The 18216-nt window shown below is 36.7% G+C and overlaps 1 protein-coding gene across 4 annotated transcripts in view; it reads right to left on the bottom strand.

Moving 5' to 3' along the window:
• FKBP5 (FKBP prolyl isomerase 5) overlaps positions 1 to 18216 on the bottom strand; it is a 111304-nt gene that overhangs the window by 38742 nt on the left and 54346 nt on the right. For all 4 annotated transcript variants that reach the window (XM_057698701.1, XM_057698703.1, XM_057698699.1 and 1 more), the window contains one exon: positions 13774 to 13918. In XM_057698701.1, the coding sequence (XP_057554684.1) occupies positions 13774 to 13918 (145 nt within the window). The remainder of the gene's footprint in view (positions 1 to 13773; positions 13919 to 18216) is intronic.

Here is an 18216-nt window from a genome sequence, read left to right as displayed (position 1 = left end):
TTTTTTTTAACTTAAAACCTATCAAAGTATATTAATTCACTAATCCTGTGATAGAAGTCCAAGTGTGACAAGTGGTAAGAGTTCTATATCATCTTTCCTATATAAATCACAAGGTATATCATTTGCAGTTTACAATGTGGATTTCTTTAAAGTGGAATAAGAACTAGAAGACACGTGTAAAAAGCAATCAGTATGCAGAATCCTCCTGGTAAAAATGTGTTCTGAATGGCCTACTTATTTCATCTAGCATTTATGCACCTCTAACTCAACAGCCATTTTTAAAAAAAAGATATTTATTTATTTATTTGGCTGCACCAGGTCTTAGTTGTGTCACGTGGGATCTTTCAGTTGCAGCATGTGAACTCTTACTTGCGGCATGTGGGATCCAGTTCCCGGACCAGGGATCGAACCCAGCCCCCACACGCTGGGAGTGCGGAGTCTTAGCCACCGGACCATCAGAGAAGTCCCTCAACAGCCATTTAAAAAAGGCTTTTAGCAATTCACTTCAATACATCTTTCCAAAGATGTTCAACTTAGTTTTCACAGAAATAAGTCCCCTTTCTTATTACACTAATTTCAGAGTTTTATATACTATCTGATAAAATTATATAATTACAAAAAGGACAAAGGATATAAACAAGTTTAGACTGATTCTCAGTAAGAGTCTGAGGAAGAAAAAAAGCAGGCCTTAACACCTGGAAACTGCCCAACACTTACAGCTAGGCCTTGGTGATTCTGAAGCTGGCCTGGGGCACACATCTAGGACATGCTATTCTCCTGCTGGACATAACAATCTCACAAAACATCAACATCAGACAAGGTCACTCTGAGACCATGAAAAAGTGAGACAAAACAAGAACACTTAAAAATTTTGTCTGAGCATGGACAAAAAACAGGGTCCCTGTGCAACCTACAAAATACCAAACATCCCCCTCTCCTGGTGACATGAGTGACTGCCGCCTCTCTACAGGTACAACAGTTTTAGTCTCACTCCAGTCAGCCCTCCTCCTAGATGAGATTTACTAAGATAACCAAAGAATCACCTGCATCCCAACAACATCCAATCCAGAGCAAATCCCTTCTTCCTTAAACTCTTCCCCAAATCACCTAATACAAGTCCAAATCCTAAAAGAGGACCTTCTGAACATTCTTACTGAGAACCCCCAGTTTCCCATGGTGTACAGTCTCCCTCCCTACGAGTAACAAACCCAACTCATTCACTGTAGTTATGTTCCAAGTGGTCTGTGGCTGGAGGGCATTGACAAGGCTCGCTCAACTGACTGAGGCAAAGTGCAGGGCCACTCCGAAGAACAGGAAACTAGTGGTATCACTCAGTATATTTACAAGCAGAATGGAGAGCAGCAGTTAGTCAAGTGTTGGTTAGGCAAGCTTCTACCATATTTCCTTAGATTCAATTCCTAGAAGCAGAATACTGGGTCAAAGCATAAACATTTTTAAAATTCTTGATCTTTCAGATCTTTTTAGGGTCTTAACTGTAGGTATAATACACCAAAAATATATAAATGCAATTTATTCTTCCACTTGTTCTGGACTTCAATTTTACTAGCTCAAACACAATTTACTTTATCAATTTTGGTAGTCCTATTCCATCAGTAATAAAATCTTAAATAAGAATATATATTTACACAAATATATACTGCATCTTTAAGTGTAAATGCTTTTTACATATAGCCAATTGTAGGGAATTGCAAATTTTAAAAGCCCAGTATAAAAGCAATGCACTGTATTTTTTTCTTCTTTCTGCAGGGTATTATATAATTTTTTTCTAATTACAAAAATCAAAATCAAATTGTATAGGTTCAATGTAGGTCCATAAATTCTAACAAGTGTACCATCCTGGAGGGGGATGCTGATAAGAAGGGGAGGCTATGCACATGGTGGGGCAGGAGGTACATGGGACATCTCTGTGTCTTCCACTCAATTTTGCTGGGAATCTAAAACTGCTCTAAAAAAGTCTATTAAAAAATATATATACTACCAACTGTAAAACAGTCAGTGGGAAGTTGTTGTATAACAAAGGGAGTCCAACTCGAGGATGGAAGATGCCTTATAGGACTGGGGCAGGGAGGGTGGGGGGGACTCGAGGGGGGGGAGTCAAGGAAGGGAGGGAATATGGGGATATGTGTATAAAAACAGATGATTGAACCTGGTGTACCCCCCCCCCAAAAATAAATAAATAAATAAATAAATAAAAAGAGAGAGAGGAACAGAGGTATCCATAAAAAAAAAAAAAATCATACAACACATTTACAAATATAATAATTTAATCACGAATACTTTCACTTATAACACTACAGTAATCATTTTAGAACATTTTAACTTTTTCATTATTGATTAAATTTTTTCTAATTGTGGTAAAATATATAAAATTATCGTTTCAACCATTAAGTGTACAGTTAAGTATATTCATACTGTTGTGCAATCAATGTCCAGAACTTTTCATCTTGCAACACTAAAACTCTACTCATTAAACAGCTCCTCATTTCCTCCTGCCCCAAGCCCCTGACAAGAATTTTATTCTACTTTGTTTTTTATGAATCTGATTACTCTAGATTTCTCTAGACATAAGTAGAATCATGTGGTATTTGTCTATTTATGACTGGCCTATTTCACTGAGTGTAATGTTCTCGAGGTTCATCAGTTTTGTCCCATGTGAATAATACTCCATTGTATGAATATACCACTGTATGTACATAAGACATTTTTGTTTATCCATCTGTCTGCAGACAAACATTTGCGTGGCTTCCACCTTTCGGCTGTAATGAATAATGCTACAAACGTGGGTGTACATATATCTCTTTAGGACCCTGCTTTCAGTTATTTTAGTATATACCGAGAAGTGGAATTGCTGGATCATAGGTTAACTCTATTTTTAATTGTTTGAGGAACTACCAAAGTGTTCTCCACAGTGGCTACACTACTTTATATTCCCACCTACAGTGCGCAGGGGTTTCAATTTCTCCACAACCTTGCTGACACTTGTAATGTTCTGTTTTGTTTGTTTGTTCTCTTAATAGTACCTGATGAGTGTGAGGTGATATCTCATTGTGGTTTTTAATTTTTCCTTTTTTTGGCTGTCACATGGCATGCCATGTGACACATGACACAGGGATCTTAGTTCCCTGACCAGGGATCAAACCCATGCCCTCTGCATTGGGAGTGCAGAGTCTTAACCACTGGACCACCAGAGAAGTCCCTCTTATTGTGGTTTTGATTTGTATTTCCCTAAAGATTTATTGATGTAGAGCATCTTTTCATATGCTTGTAGTCCATTTGTATATCTTCTTTGGGAAAATGTCTAAGTCCATTGTCCGTTTTGCAATCAGGTTATTTGAGGGTTTTTTGGTTGTTGGATTAAAGGGGTTCTTTATATATTCTGGATATTAACTCCTTGTCAGAGACATGATTCGCAAATATTTCCTCCCATTTTTTAGGCTCCATTATTGTATTCTTTGATGCACAGAAGTTTTTAATTTTGACGTAGTCCAATTGATGTACTTTTTCCTTTTGTTGCCTTGCTTTTGGCATCATATCCAAGAAATCACTGACAAATCTAATGTCAAGGAGCTTTCCCTCCAAGTTTTCTTCTAAGAAAATACAGCTTTAGGTCTTATAAATCTTTGATCTATTTTGAGGTAATTTTTGTCTATGATGTAAAGTAAGGGTCTAATTTCATTCTTTGGCATGCGAATATCTAGTTTCCCAGCATCATTTATTGAAAAGAATGTCCTTTCCTCAATAAATAGTCTTGGCATCCCTTTTTTTAAAATTAATTTTTATTAGTTATCTATTTTATACATATTAGTGTATATGTGTAAACCCCAATCTCCCAATTCAACCTACCCCACCCCACCCCTGTTTTCCCCTCTTGGTGTTCATACATTTGTTCTCTACATCTGTGGTCTCTATTTCTGGGTCTTGGCATCCGTGGTAGAATTACTGACTATTTAACTTTTTAAATGTATGTTTGCATTTGAAATCATTGGTAATATTTTACAGTCTTCTTTTTATACTGGATAAAGTAAAGTTTTTCCTGTATATTTTTTCCTCTTATAAATTTTTATTTAGTCTTATTTTTAAATGTCTTACAAAAGGGCTCTAGTCCCTACCAAAAGTATCTGATTATGAGTTCAACAAACTAATTTATATGTTAAGATTCTTTTAAAGTGTTCTTAAGACTTATTTACATTCTACTTTTGCCATTTCTCTATTTTACTACTAGGAAAAGTGATCACTGGATGATCTCTCCCCACCCTCACAGCTTATAATTTCAAAACTGGGGGTAGAAAATAATCTGTCTTGGGATAGCCCTAATGATCAACTCTGCCAGGCTAAACTGCTAGATACCTGAAGGCAGGAGTCATGTCTTATTTTTTATTTCCCAAAGAACTTAACACCACAATATTATACTCGATAAAGGAACATGGTCCATACTGCAATAATTAATTTAAATGGAAGGACTTCCTAGATGGCACGGTGGTTAAGAATCCATCTGCCAATGCAGGGGACACAGGTTTGAGCCCTGCTCTGGGAAGATCCCACATGCCATGGAGCAACTAAGCCCATGTGCCACAACTATTGAGCTCATGTGCCGCAACTACGGAAGCCCACGAGCCTAGAGCCCACGCTCCACGACAAGAGAAGCCACTACAATGTGAAGCCTGTGCACCACAATGAAGAGTAGCCCCCACTTGCCGCAACTAGAGAAAGCTAAAAGCCTGTGCACAGCAACAAAATCCCAACGCAGCCCATAAACAAATGAAATAAATTAATTTTTAAAAATTGAAATAAATAAATAAATAAATGGAGTTAAAAATGTGTTAGTTTCCCCCTGTCTGCTCTCAACCCTGCCTAAATCAGCTTCTCCTTAATATCCACTCAGCAATGAAACTGGAAGCATTCTTCCTCTATTGGAAAGTACTAGGTAAAGCCAAAGAAAGTACTTTCTGAAAGTTTGCTGTCTTTCTGGCTCACATTTTTGGGGAGGGATAGAAAAATTAACTATTTTGGCCTAACAGCATTCCTTCCAAGGTTGTTAAAAAAAAAAAAGTAAACAGATGTTAAGAATATATTTACGGGGGAGCAAGATTATCAATAGAAATTTTAAGGGAACACATGGCTAACCCACAAACAACCTACAAGAAGTTGGCTGCACAGTTACCCATGACTAGTAAGTGTATTTTACTAGTTGTAAAACGTTGTCAAGGCCTAAAATATGTGAAAAAAATACACTTCAAATAAAAACTTTAAAAATGGGTATTAGGCCCACGATACCAAGCATGTAACACCAGTAATTTTGCCTTTGATAAACCTCATTAACTATATCATTCCTGCAAGGAAAATATCTTGTTTACAGCCGGCCCTCAGTAAATTCTGCTGGACCAGGACCTACTTTGTTTCTGTACCTAGTTTGGGGGCTAGTTTTAAACCTTAAGATCTAGCATAACTTGAAAGAGACTGCCTGGCTTTGAGTCCTGGCTCTGCCACTTACTGTATAACTTTGGGCTAATTAGTTCATCTCTCTCTGTACCTTAGCTTCCTCACATGTAAACAAAAACCAAACCAGACCCAAACTAAAATGGTTAATTACAGTAGGTACCCAAAACATTTTTAAAAAGTTGGTAAAGTGGACTGCATCAAAATTAAAAACTTCTGTTCTTTGAAAGATCAATTAAGAGAATGAAAGGCAAGCTAGAGACTGGGAAAACATACTTGCATAATACATATCTGATTAAGTGCTTGTCTTGTTGAGTACAACTCAATAAAAAGATAAACAGCTGATTTTTTTTTTAATGGGCAAAAGATCTGAACAGATACTTCACAAAAGAAAATATACACATGTCCACTAAGCACAAGAAAAGATACCCTCAATGGTACTAGTTACCAGGGAAATGCAATGGAAAACCAAAATGAGATATCATTTCACACCCATTAAAATGGCTAAAGTTGACAGAATGGCTATCACCAAAAAGACCACAAACAACAAATATTATCGAGGATGTGAAGGAAAGGGACCCTTTGCACACAGTTAGTGGGAATGTAAATTGATGTGGCCACTATGGAAAACAGTATGGAGTTTCCTCAAAAAACTAAAAATAGAACTACCCTATGATTCAGCAATTCCACTCCTGGGTATATAGCTGAAGAAAATGAAAACATTAATTCAAAAAGATATATGCACCTCAGGGTTCACAGCAGCGTTATTTACAATAGCCAAGAGATGGAAGCAACCTAAGGGTCCATCAACAGGTGAATGTATAAAGAAGATTTGGTGCATATATACACAATGGAATACTACTCAGCCACAAAAAAAAGAATGAAATTTTTCCATTTGCAACAACATGGACGGAGTTGGAGAGTATTATGCTCAGTGAAATTAGTCAGACTAAGACAAGTACTGTATGATATCACTTATATGTGGAATCTAAAAAAAAAAAAAAACTAGTGAATATAATTTTTTAAAAAACAGACTCACAGGACTTCCTAGGTGGCGCAGTGAGTAAGAATCTGCCTGCCAATGCAAGGGACACGGGTTCGATCCCTGCCCCAGGAAGAAACCACATGCCGCAGAACAACTAAGCCCGTGCGCCACAGCTATTGAGCCTGCGCTCTAGAGCCCGTGAGCCACAGCTATTGAGCCCACGCGCCTAGAGCCCGTGATCTGCAACAAGAGAGGCCACTGCAATGAGAAGCCTGCGCACCACAATGAGTAGCCCCAGCTTGCTGCAACTAGAGAAAGCCCGTGTGCAGCAGCGAAGACCCAACACAGCCAATAAAATAAATAAATAAATAAATAAATAAATAAATAAATAAATAAATTTATAAAAACAGACTCACAGATATAGAGAACAAACTATGATTACCGGGGGAAGAGGGAAGGGAGAACAGGCAAGATAGAGGAATGGAATTAAGAGGTACAAACTAATACTATAAAATAAATAAGCTTCAGGGATATCTTGTACAGCACAGGGAATATAATCAATATTTATAACAACTGTAAATAGAGTATAGGGCTTCCCTGGTGGCACAGTGGTTAAGAACCTGCCTGCCAATGCAGGGGACACAGGTTTGAGCCCTGGTCCAAGAAGATCCCACATGCCGTGGAGCAACCAAGCCCATGTGCCACAACTACTGAGCCTGCACCCTAGAGCCCACGAGGCACAACTACTGAGCCCATATGCTGCAACTACTGAAGCCCACGCACCTAGAGCCCATGCTCCACAAGAGAAGCCACCGCAATGAAAAGCCCATGCACCGCAACAAAGAGTAGCCCCACTTGCCACAACTAGAGAAAGCCCGCGTGCACCAATGAAGACCCAATGCAGCCAAAAATAAAAAAAATTAAATTAGAGTATAACATTTAAAAATTATGAATCACTATGTTATACACCTGAAACATATAGTATTGTAAATCAACTATACTGCAATTAAAAAAAAGAAAAAAAGAAAAAAATGGCTAAAGTTAAAAAGGCTGATAATACTAACGGTTGACAAGGATGTGAAAAACAAACTCTCAAACATTGCTGGTGAGAATGCAAAATGGTACACCCACTTTGAAAAAACAGTACGATCAACAAGTCCACTCCCAGGTATTTACCCCCAAATAAGTTTATCTAACATATCCACACAAGACAGGTTTATGAATGCTCGTTACATTATTCATAATAGCCCCAAACTGGAAACAACCCCAATGTCCAACTTTTTGAATGGATGAACAATTTGTGGTGTTTCCATACTTGTAAAACGCTACTTGGCAATTCAACATGCATGAATCCCAAAATCGTTATGCTAAGTGAAAGAAGTCAAATGCCAAAGACGACATATGATTCCATTTATATGAATTTTTGGAAAAGGCTAAACTATAGTAACAGAAACCAGATTAATGATTGCAAGGTCCAGGGTCCATAAGAAAACATCTTAGGGTGAGTAAACTATTCTATATTTTGATTGTGGGGGTGGTTACACAACTATTACCCAAATTCATCAAGCTATACCCTTAAAAGGGTGAGTTTTATTATATGTAAATAGTACCTCAATAAAAAACTCCAAGTCTTAGATGCAGATATTAATGACTGACACCTAAACTATACTAAATAAATTGTACAAAAAAATCTAAAAAGTAATAATAGGATTGGTGTGAGGATTAAATGAGATAATGCACGTAAGCCCTTTGCTGGCACTGTAAGTACTTGAAAAGTATTAGCTATTACTCTTTCAACATATAATTTTTCCCTTTCACTCGAGTATGGTAATGACTGACTAAATTAAAAGGAGTTTTTACCAATAATCATAGGTCATCATACATCTAATAAAGTTAGATTAACGTTAAACGCAGATCACTGATATTTACTTCATAATGGTTTAATCTCATTAGTAAGAGAGAAGAATATGCATGTGAAAAATCCAAAATGACAGGTTTGTTTCCCTTACTTCTCAAATCTGGGGGAAGAATATAAGAGAGAGGATTTTTATCTTCATAATTCTCCACCATGTTAGTCATATACCAAGGACACCAAAAACCACTAAAGTAGCCTTTTTTCAGAAATCACCAGACCTTTATAGGGGTAGATGGGGAAGGGGTGAAGCTTTAGTGTCCTTGGATTTACTTATAAGAATAGAGGTAGAAGGGTTTCCCTGGTAACACAGTGGTTCAGAATCTGCCTGCCAATGCAGGGGACACGGGTCCAATCCCTGGTCTGGGAAGATCCCACATGCCATGGAGCAACTAAGCCCGTGTGCCACTACTGAGTTTGCACTCTAGAGCCCATGAGCCACAACTGAGTCCACGTGCCACAACTACTGAAGTCCACGTGCCACAACAAGAAAAGCCACTGCAATGAGAAGGCTCCACGCTACAACGAAGAGTAGCCCCCGCTTGCCACAACTAGAGAAAGCCCACACGCAGTAACCAAGACCCAACACAGCCAATAAATAAAAATAAAGTAAAATAATAAATTTATATTAAAAAAAAGAAGAGATAGATACAATTCTTTCAACCATCGAACTTTTCCCTTCCCAATTTTAGTGATAACATATTTGCTGGAGGGAGGGGGAAAGAACAGAATCCCTATTGCGGAAGTATATTTGAAAATCCTGAGTCATTCTTATTTCAGCTTCTTTTAAGATGGGTTATGGACACAGTTCTAGGAATTCAGAACATACCAATAAAGATTTAGTTAAGAAATTCCCTGGCGGTCCAGTGGTTAAGACTTTGCTTTCTAATGCAGGGGGTGTGGGTTTGATCCCTGGTTGGGGAGATAAGATCTCATATGCCTCCTGGCCAAAAAGAACAAAACATAAAGCAGAAGCAATATTGTAACAAATTCAATGAAGACTTTAAAAATGGTCCACATCAAAAAAATCTGAAAATAAAAAAAAAGAAAGAAAGAAAAAGAAAATCCAATGAGGGAAACCATCATCGTTTCATTCTATAATTTCTGTAACATGTTCTGTAGTGGTAATAACCAGTTGTTTTAGATTGATCCAGTTGTTGTTTTTCCAGACTTCTTGGGGCTAAAAAAGATGGTTAAGCATTGTTTCAAAAGGTCTGCATGCAGACACAGTAAATAGAAAGAGTGAGGACCCAAATCGCTGTAACACAGCTCTTGCCACTCCACTGTAAAGCCAGCCAATAATCCCAGTACTGTAACAACAGTAACAAAAAATCTGAATGCTTACTATGTATCAGGCTGAGTGCTAGGCAATGATGTACAATATCTTATTTAATCCTCAACACATAATTGTATTTACAACTATTATCATCATCACTTTATATATGAGGGAAGTGAGACACAAAGTTTAAAAGACCACAGGCACGTCCCTGGTGGTCCAGTGGTTAACACTGCATGCTCCCAATGCAGGGGGCCCAAACTAGATGCCACATGCCACAACTAAAAAGGCTGCATGCCGCAATGAAGATCCCCACACGTGGCAACGAAGATCCCACAGAATGAATGAATGAACAAATATAAAAGATGGTACAAAAAGAGCAACAGCTACACATACAATGTGTATGTGTGTTTTTAAGGCAATTTTTATAGATAAGCTCTTATGATTCTATTTTAAATACTGAAGTCACAGGGACTTCTCTGGTGGCACAGTGGTTAAGCATCCGCCTGCTAATGCAGGGGACACGTGTTAGATCCCTTGTCCAGGAAGATCCCACATGCCGCGGAGCAACTAAGCCCGTGCGCCACAACTACTGAGCCTTCGCTCTAGACCCCGCGAGCCTCAGCTACTGAAGCCCACGCACCTAGAGCCAGTGCTCCACAACAAGAGAAGCTACTGCACCACAATAAACAGTACCCCCGCTCGCCACAACTAGAGAAAGCCTGTGAGCAGCAACAAAGACCCAACGCAGCCCCAAAGCAGCCCCAAAGCAGCCAATAAATAAATAAATAATAAAATAAATCTTTAAAAAAACCATTGAGGTCACAATAGAACCCCCAAATTAGTGTGACTTTCCATTGAAACATTTCTATTTATTCCCTTGGGAGAGGTACAATATAAGGGACCAAGAAAGTTCAATGTACAATATTTATGCTGGAGTCCATTTGTATTATTTTTCTTCATCATGAAGAAGTAGCTACTGCCATAACATATAGGTATAAAATTATAAACTGCCAAACCAATGTTTGTTTTATAGGCAACTGAACACATTATGTTACAGAAGTTTTACCAGAGGGATACTGCTCTAGTCTCATATTTCTAATTATCATCTTAAGGGGGTCTCTAAAGGTTCTGCTATTGTGTTGGGTTTAGTCCTTTACAGTTTTTGTTCCTGTACTCTTTATAAAGTATACAAGAATGGAATCTCAGACTCAGGATTGATCTTAAATCTTCTACAGACACTTCCTTTTTCTAAGAGCAGGGAAGGTTAGGTGGCTTATTCATGTTAACCTACCTCAGGAAAGAGCAAAGACAGGAACCCTGGCTTCCCAACACCCAGCTGGACATTCTCCCCATGAGACCACGCTATCTCTAGATAGCTGTGCCATAGGTACCAAGTCAGCTGGAAGTTGCCTCTTTTCTCTCTGCTTAAAATTCTAGGAAAGATGAAAGACTCATTCACCATGGCAGGTTTTACTGAGAAAATCTGGGTAGAGAAGGTGGTTGTATAAATTCTCAGCATTTCTTAAGTCTACTTGTTGCAAAGATAACTGCTGAGAGAAGACCTATTACCTTAAACCTACCAACTACTTCAAGACAGGAATTCAAAAGTGGGGGGGCAGTGGGAACAAAGAGGTCAGATGAGGCCATTTACTCTGAGGTCATCTAAATTAATGATGCCACAGCCATGCTGGTGGCCCTGGAGGTTCACATCCCTACATCAACAAAAATGAAAAAAAGTTTATCATCATCATTATCTGTTAAGAAAAAAAAATTGGCATGATTTTGATTGCTATCTTATTTTTTTTTAATGTCTTTTGGACACTTTAAAAAAATTTTTATTTGTTTATTTATGGCTGTATTGGGTCTTCATTGCTGCATAGAGGCTTTTCTCTAGTTGTGGCGAGCAGAGGCTACTCTTCCTCGCAGTGCGCAGGCTTCTCAGTGCAGTGGCTTCTCTTATTGCGGAGCACAGGCTCTAGGTGCCTGGGCTCAGTAGTTGTGGCACACGGGCTTAGGTGCTCTGCACCATGTGAGATATCCCCAGACCAGGGATCAAACCCATGTCCCCTGCAATGGCAGGCGGATTCTCAAGCACTGCACCACCAGGGAAGTCCCCCACCCATTTTTTGATTGGGTTGTTTGTTTTCTTGATATTGAGCTGTATGAGCTGCTTATATATTTTAGAGATTAATCCTTCATCAGTTGCTTTGTTTGCAAATATTTTCTCCCATTCTGAGGGTTGTCTTTTTGTCTTGTTTATGGTTTCCTTTGCTGTGCAAAAGCTTTTGAGTTTAATTAGGTCCCATTTGTTTATTTTTGTTTTAATTTTCATTACTCTAGGAGGTGGGACAAAAAGATATTGCTATGATTTATGTCAAAGAGTTGTTCTGCCTATGTTTTCCTCTAAGAGTTTTATAGTATCTGATCTTATATTTAGGTCTTTAATCCATTTTGACTTTTTGTGTATGGTGTTAGGGAGTGTTCCAATTTCATTCTTTTACATGTAGCTGTCCAGTTTTCCCAGCATCACTTATTGAAGAGGCTATCTCTTCTCCATTGTATATTTTTGCCTCCTTTGTCATAAATTAGGTGACCTAAGATTTTAAAACAGTGGTTCTCAGCTTTTTTTCTCAGGACCCTTTACATCTTAAAAATTGAAGACCCTAAGGAGCTTTTGTTTGTATGGTGTATCTATTGATATTCACCATATTTAAAATTTTTAAAAATATTTATCAGTTCATTTAAAATAACAATAACCTTATATATTAACATAAATTATTTTTATGGAAAATAACTATATTTCCCAAAGCAAAAAAATTAGTAAGAGTGGCATTGTTTCATAATTTTACAAATGTAAACTGTGTCTGACTTCATAAAAGACAATCGGGTTCTCATACCTACTTTTGGATTCATCTGTTGCAATTTTTGGTTGAAGTATATGGAAAAAATCCAAACCCACAAAGATAGATAATTAGAAAAGACAGGAGTTTTTTTTAATAGCCTTTTCAGAAAATTATGAATATAATCATCTGATACTACATCAAAACTGGACACATGTACTTTCATAAAGGTCAACTGCAATGTGGAATCTGAAGCCATATCAATGAAATTTTCATATCATGTTACATTAAAATCCATTGGTCTAGTTTACACATCAAATGGACCTTTTACTCATGCATGATTTTGTAACATCTTCCATTGGTCACTGGGAAAATATTGTTCACTGAGTCACACAATCTTCCAAATGTTAACACATTTCATTGTATGATAGTTTAAAAATCACATTCATTAATGCTCATTGATCTCAGAAGTCTTTTAAGTTTTGGAAAGCTGTCAAGTTCTGAGCAGCAGATACAAATTTTCCAAAACTATAATTTTCACTTGAAAACTCAATGGTAACAAATATTGTCAGTTGTTGTCCTTGAAGTGACAGGCTCACTTCATTCATCTGCAAGAAAATGTTGGCCAAATATGGAATAATCAAGTCTGAATAATCATAACCTGCCCTTTCAAATAAAAATGGTGCTTGATGGAAAAAATGCAACTAGTTCAGCTTTCAACTAAAGCAAGTGCACAAGTGCTTTCCCTTGAGATAACCACTGTAGCTGAGGATGCAGAAGTGCTTTATGTGTGCTTTCTCATCTGCCTCAAAGTATCAAAACAATGTGAAATTCAAGGATTAAGATTTAATAAAATATTTTTTACACCTTATCAAGGACATTCTTAAGTGAAACTGGCCTTCCTTTTTTTCTCTTATTTAAACAGTGAGTGAGGGCAGTGAAGAATACACTACTACTGGTATCATTTGGTGCCATTATCTAGATTGTGCTAAGGCTCCAGCAATTTTTCACCATTGCAGCTTGGTACCATCAGTGCAAATGTCAACACAGTAAAAAAAAAAAACAAAAAAACAACAACATCTTAGTATTATTATGAAAATAATTTTGACACTATGGGCCCCCTAAAAGGATCTCAGGGCCCCCACAGGGATCTATGGACCACACTTTGGGAACTACTGGTCCAAAATATCTTTACTTTTGGCAAGGACATGATCCCACTAGCTCCCATACAATATAAATAGCAATAAATCTAAGCAAAACACAACTCAAAAAAAAAACCCAAAAAAAACCACCCTCTTACCTTTGCCAAGACTAAAGACAAATGGTTCGTTTCTATCATGACTAGAATCAAACTTCTTTCCATTTGACAATTTTCCTTTGTAATGGACATAAACTTTGTCTCCAATCATCGGTGTTTCCTCACTATTCCCCACTCTTTTGACAATCTAGAAAAGACAAACATCGAGAAAAAGGAGGTTAAACATTTTAATTCTCATCAGAGAATAAAAAGTCACACAGTCCATTCCACATCACTCAGGCAGATTTGCAAACAACTGTCCTTTTTAAAGGCTCCCCTTCCAGTTCTCTCAGTAATCCTGTTAGAAAATTATCCTATACTACTCTAAATCTTTAATGCTATATTTAATTGTATTGTGAATCACACTATTCTCTCAAAATAATTAATCAGTAGATCCTGTTTCATTGGTTTAATGCCCCATGTTTTGACACTAAAATCTCTCAGAACACAGAGCTAGTCCATGTACAAACGGAATTAGACCAAAAAGATTAGTGGACTCTCAAAACATTCAAAAAGAAGTCTGAAGCGAAGTTTCAAAGGTGAGATTTTTACTTCTCTCCTTTGCTAAAAACATTTGCTTTTGATTAGATTCCACTAGTTTGGTTTAATTTCAAAAAGCCCAATTTCCTGATATAACAGGGTATACTTCCTACTATTTGAAGAGTATTCAATGTGTAAAAAAATAGTATTTCTGCACAGTTTGATATGATACTGAATAACTTGTGTTCTAGTAAAGGAAATGCCAAAAAGCTCCAAGTTGAAAAATATTTAACTATCATAAAATCCAGTATATTTATTTTGTTCTTGGCAGAGCAAGCCACTAATGCAGTTGGTCAGTTCTGGGAAGAGAAAATCAAATCCAGGCTTGTGGTGTATAATTTATTCTGTCAATCGTTTCTGCCAAATTAATCATTTTTATTAGATAACAGAGGATGGTAGCTAATGTCCAATAAACATCTTTTTGGGTGAAGGGTCTGAATTTTTTTCTAAAGAATTCAATTATTTGCTCCTAAATTCTTTTTTGAGATGTGTCCTCCTTGCCCCACCCTCATATCACCACATAAACAATGTGAACTTTGATTCTACAACTGTCTTAGTTCAAAATCCCAGACATTCTAAAGAGAAAAAATGATTACTGTAACCATCAAAAAACTGAACTAATTGATGAATTCAGTAAAATTGCAGGATTACAAAATCAACATACAGAAATCAGTCACGTTTCTACACACTTACAACAAAATATCTGAAAAAGAAATAGAGAAAACAATCCCAGAAATGCAAACCAAAACCACAATGAGGTACCACCTCGCACCTGTCAGAATGGCTATCATCAAAAAGACAAGAAATAAAAAGTGGTGGTGAGGATGTGGAGAAAAGGGAACCCTTGTGCACTGTTGGAAATGTAAGTTGGTACAGCCACTATGTAAAACAGTATGGACGTTTCTCAAAAGATAAAAAATAGAACTACCCTATGGTCCAACAATTCCACTTATGGGTATTTACACAAAAGAAATGAAAACACTAACTGAAAAAGATATATGCACCCCTGCCATGTTCACTGCAGCATTATTTACATTAGCCAAGATATGGAAACAACCTGTGTTCATCTATAAATGAATGCATAAAGAAAATATATGTATTTGTATATATTATATATGTGTGTGTGTGTTTGTACACACATTATTATTTAGCCATAAAAAAGAATGAAATCTTGCCATTTGTAACAACATGGATGGACCTTGAGGGCACTATGCTAAATGAAAATAAGTCAGATAGAGAAAAATAAATACTGTATGATCTCACTTATATATGGAATCTTGAAAAGAAAAAAAAGAAAGAAAAGAAAAAACAACTAAATTTACAGATACAAAGAACAGAAACAGATTGGTGGTTGCCAGAGGCTGGAGTTTGAGGGGAAGGGTAGGAGAAGTAGGTAAAGGAAATCAAATAGTACAAACCTTCAGTTATAAAAAAAAAGGATATAATGGATATAATGTACAGCATGATGTGATAGTTAATAATATTGTACTGCACATTTGAAAGCTGCTAAGAGAACAGGTCTAAAAAGTTCTCATTACAAAAAAATTTTTTTAACTATGTATGGTGGGCAGATGTTAACTAGGCTTATTGTTACGATCATTTCATAATATATACAAATGTCAAATCATTATGTTGTATACCTGAAACTAATAAAATGTTATATGTCAATTATACCTCAATAAAAAAATCTCATTCACAATAGCATCAAGAACTATAAAATAGGAATAAATTTAACCAAGGAAGTGGAATATCTGTACACTGAAAACTATAAGATTCTGATAAAAGAAACTGAAGAAGACACATAAATGGAAACGTATCCTATGTTCATGGATCAGAAGAATTAAAAATGTTAAAATGTCCATACTACTGAAAGACATCTATAGATTCAATGCAAGCCATATCAAAATTTCCCATGGTATTTTTCACAAAAATAGAAAAAAAATGCTGAAATTCTCATAGATCCATAAAAGATCCCAAACAGTCAAAGCAATCCTGAGAAAGAACTGGAGACATCACATTTCCTGATTTCAAACTATATTAAAAGCTATAGGACTTCCCTGCTGGCCCAGTGGTTAAGAATCCATCTGCCAATGCAGGGAACATGGGTTCAATCCCTGGGCCAGGAAGGTCCCACATGCCACAGAGCAACTAAGGCTGTGTGCCACAACTACTGAGCTTGTGCTCTGGAGCCCGTGAGCCACAACTATTGAGCCTGTGTGCCACAACTACTTAAGTTCAAGCACCTACAGCCCATGCTCCACAACAAGAGAAGCCACCACAAGCAGAAGCCCGCACACCACAATGAAGAGTAGTCCCTGCTTGCCACAACTAGGGAAAGCCTACACGCAGCAACAAAGACCCAACACAGCCAATAAATAAATAAATAAATAAATAACTTTAAAAAAAAAGCTATACTACCTAGAGACTGTCATACAGAGTGAAGTAAGTGAAAGAGAGAAAAACAAATATTGTATATTAATGCATATATACAGAATCTAGAACAATAGTACAGATCAACCATTTTGCAAGGCAGAAATAGACACACAGATGTAGAGAACAAATGTATGGACACCACAGAGGGAAAGCAGGCGGGGGGTGTATGGGATGAATTGGGAGATTGGGATTTGACATATATACACTAATATGTATAAAATAGATAACTAATAACAACCTGCTGTGTAAAATAGACACATCATGAGATTTTAAAAAAAGACAAGGAAAAATAAATAAATAAAAGCTATAATAATAAAAACAGAATGGTACTGACATAAAAACAGGCACACAGACCAATGGAACAGAATTAAGAGCCCAGAAATAAACCTTAGCATATACCATCAACTGATATTTGACAAGGGAGCCAAGAATACTCCATGAGGAACTGACAGTCTCTTCAATAAAAGGTGCAGGGAAAACTGGATAACCCTATGAAGAATGAAATTGGACCCCTATTTTACACCACTCACAAAAATAACTCAAAATCAATGAAAACAAATATAAGATATGAAACTATAAAACATCTGAAAGAAAATAAGGGAAAAATCTCCTTGACATTAATCTTGGCAACAATTTTTTGGATATGACACCAAAAGCACAAGCAACAAAAATAAATAAGTGGAACATCAAACTAAAAAGCTGTTGCATAGCAAAAGAAACAATCACCAAAACGAAAAGGCAACCTATGGAATGGGAGAAAATACCTGCAAATCATATATATGATACCCAAAATATACAAGGAACTCATGGCTATTATCAAAAAATCAAGAAATAACAAGAGTTGATGAGGATGTAGAGAAAAGTAAAGCCTGTACACTGTTGGTAGGAATGTAAATTGGGACAGCCACTACGGAAAACAGTATGAAGTTTCCCCCCAAAATTAAAACTAGAACTACCATATGATCCAGCAATTCCACTTCTGGGTATAAATTCAAAGGAAATGAAATCACTATCTCAAAGAAATAATGGATAAAGATGTGGTGTATGTATATATATGTATGCATATATATATCTATATATATAAAATAGAATAGTATTCATCCATGAGAAAGAATGAACTCATACCCTTTGTGACAACATGGATGTACTTTAAGGGCATTATGCTAAGTGAAATAAGTCAGTCAGAGAAAGGCAAATATTGTGTGATATCACTAATATGTGGAATCTAAAAAAGCTGAACTCACAGAAACAGAGTAGAAAAATGGTTGCCAGGGGCCGGGGATGGGGGAAAATGGGGAGATGTTGGTCAAAGGGTACCAACTTTCAAGTTATTAGATGAATAAATTCTCAGGATCTAATGTACAGCATTGTGACTATAATTAACAACACTGTATTAAATATTTGAGTTACTAAGAGAATAGATCTTAAATGTTCTCACCACAAAAAAGAAATGATAATTATCTGAGGTGATGA

This window comes from Hippopotamus amphibius, chromosome 11, assembly GCF_030028045.1.
Source record: "Hippopotamus amphibius kiboko isolate mHipAmp2 chromosome 11, mHipAmp2.hap2, whole genome shotgun sequence".
Taxonomy (NCBI): domain Eukaryota; kingdom Metazoa; phylum Chordata; class Mammalia; order Artiodactyla; family Hippopotamidae; genus Hippopotamus; species Hippopotamus amphibius.
Note: the sequence above shows the minus strand (reverse complement) of the source record. Positions and strands in the feature narration are given on the sequence as shown.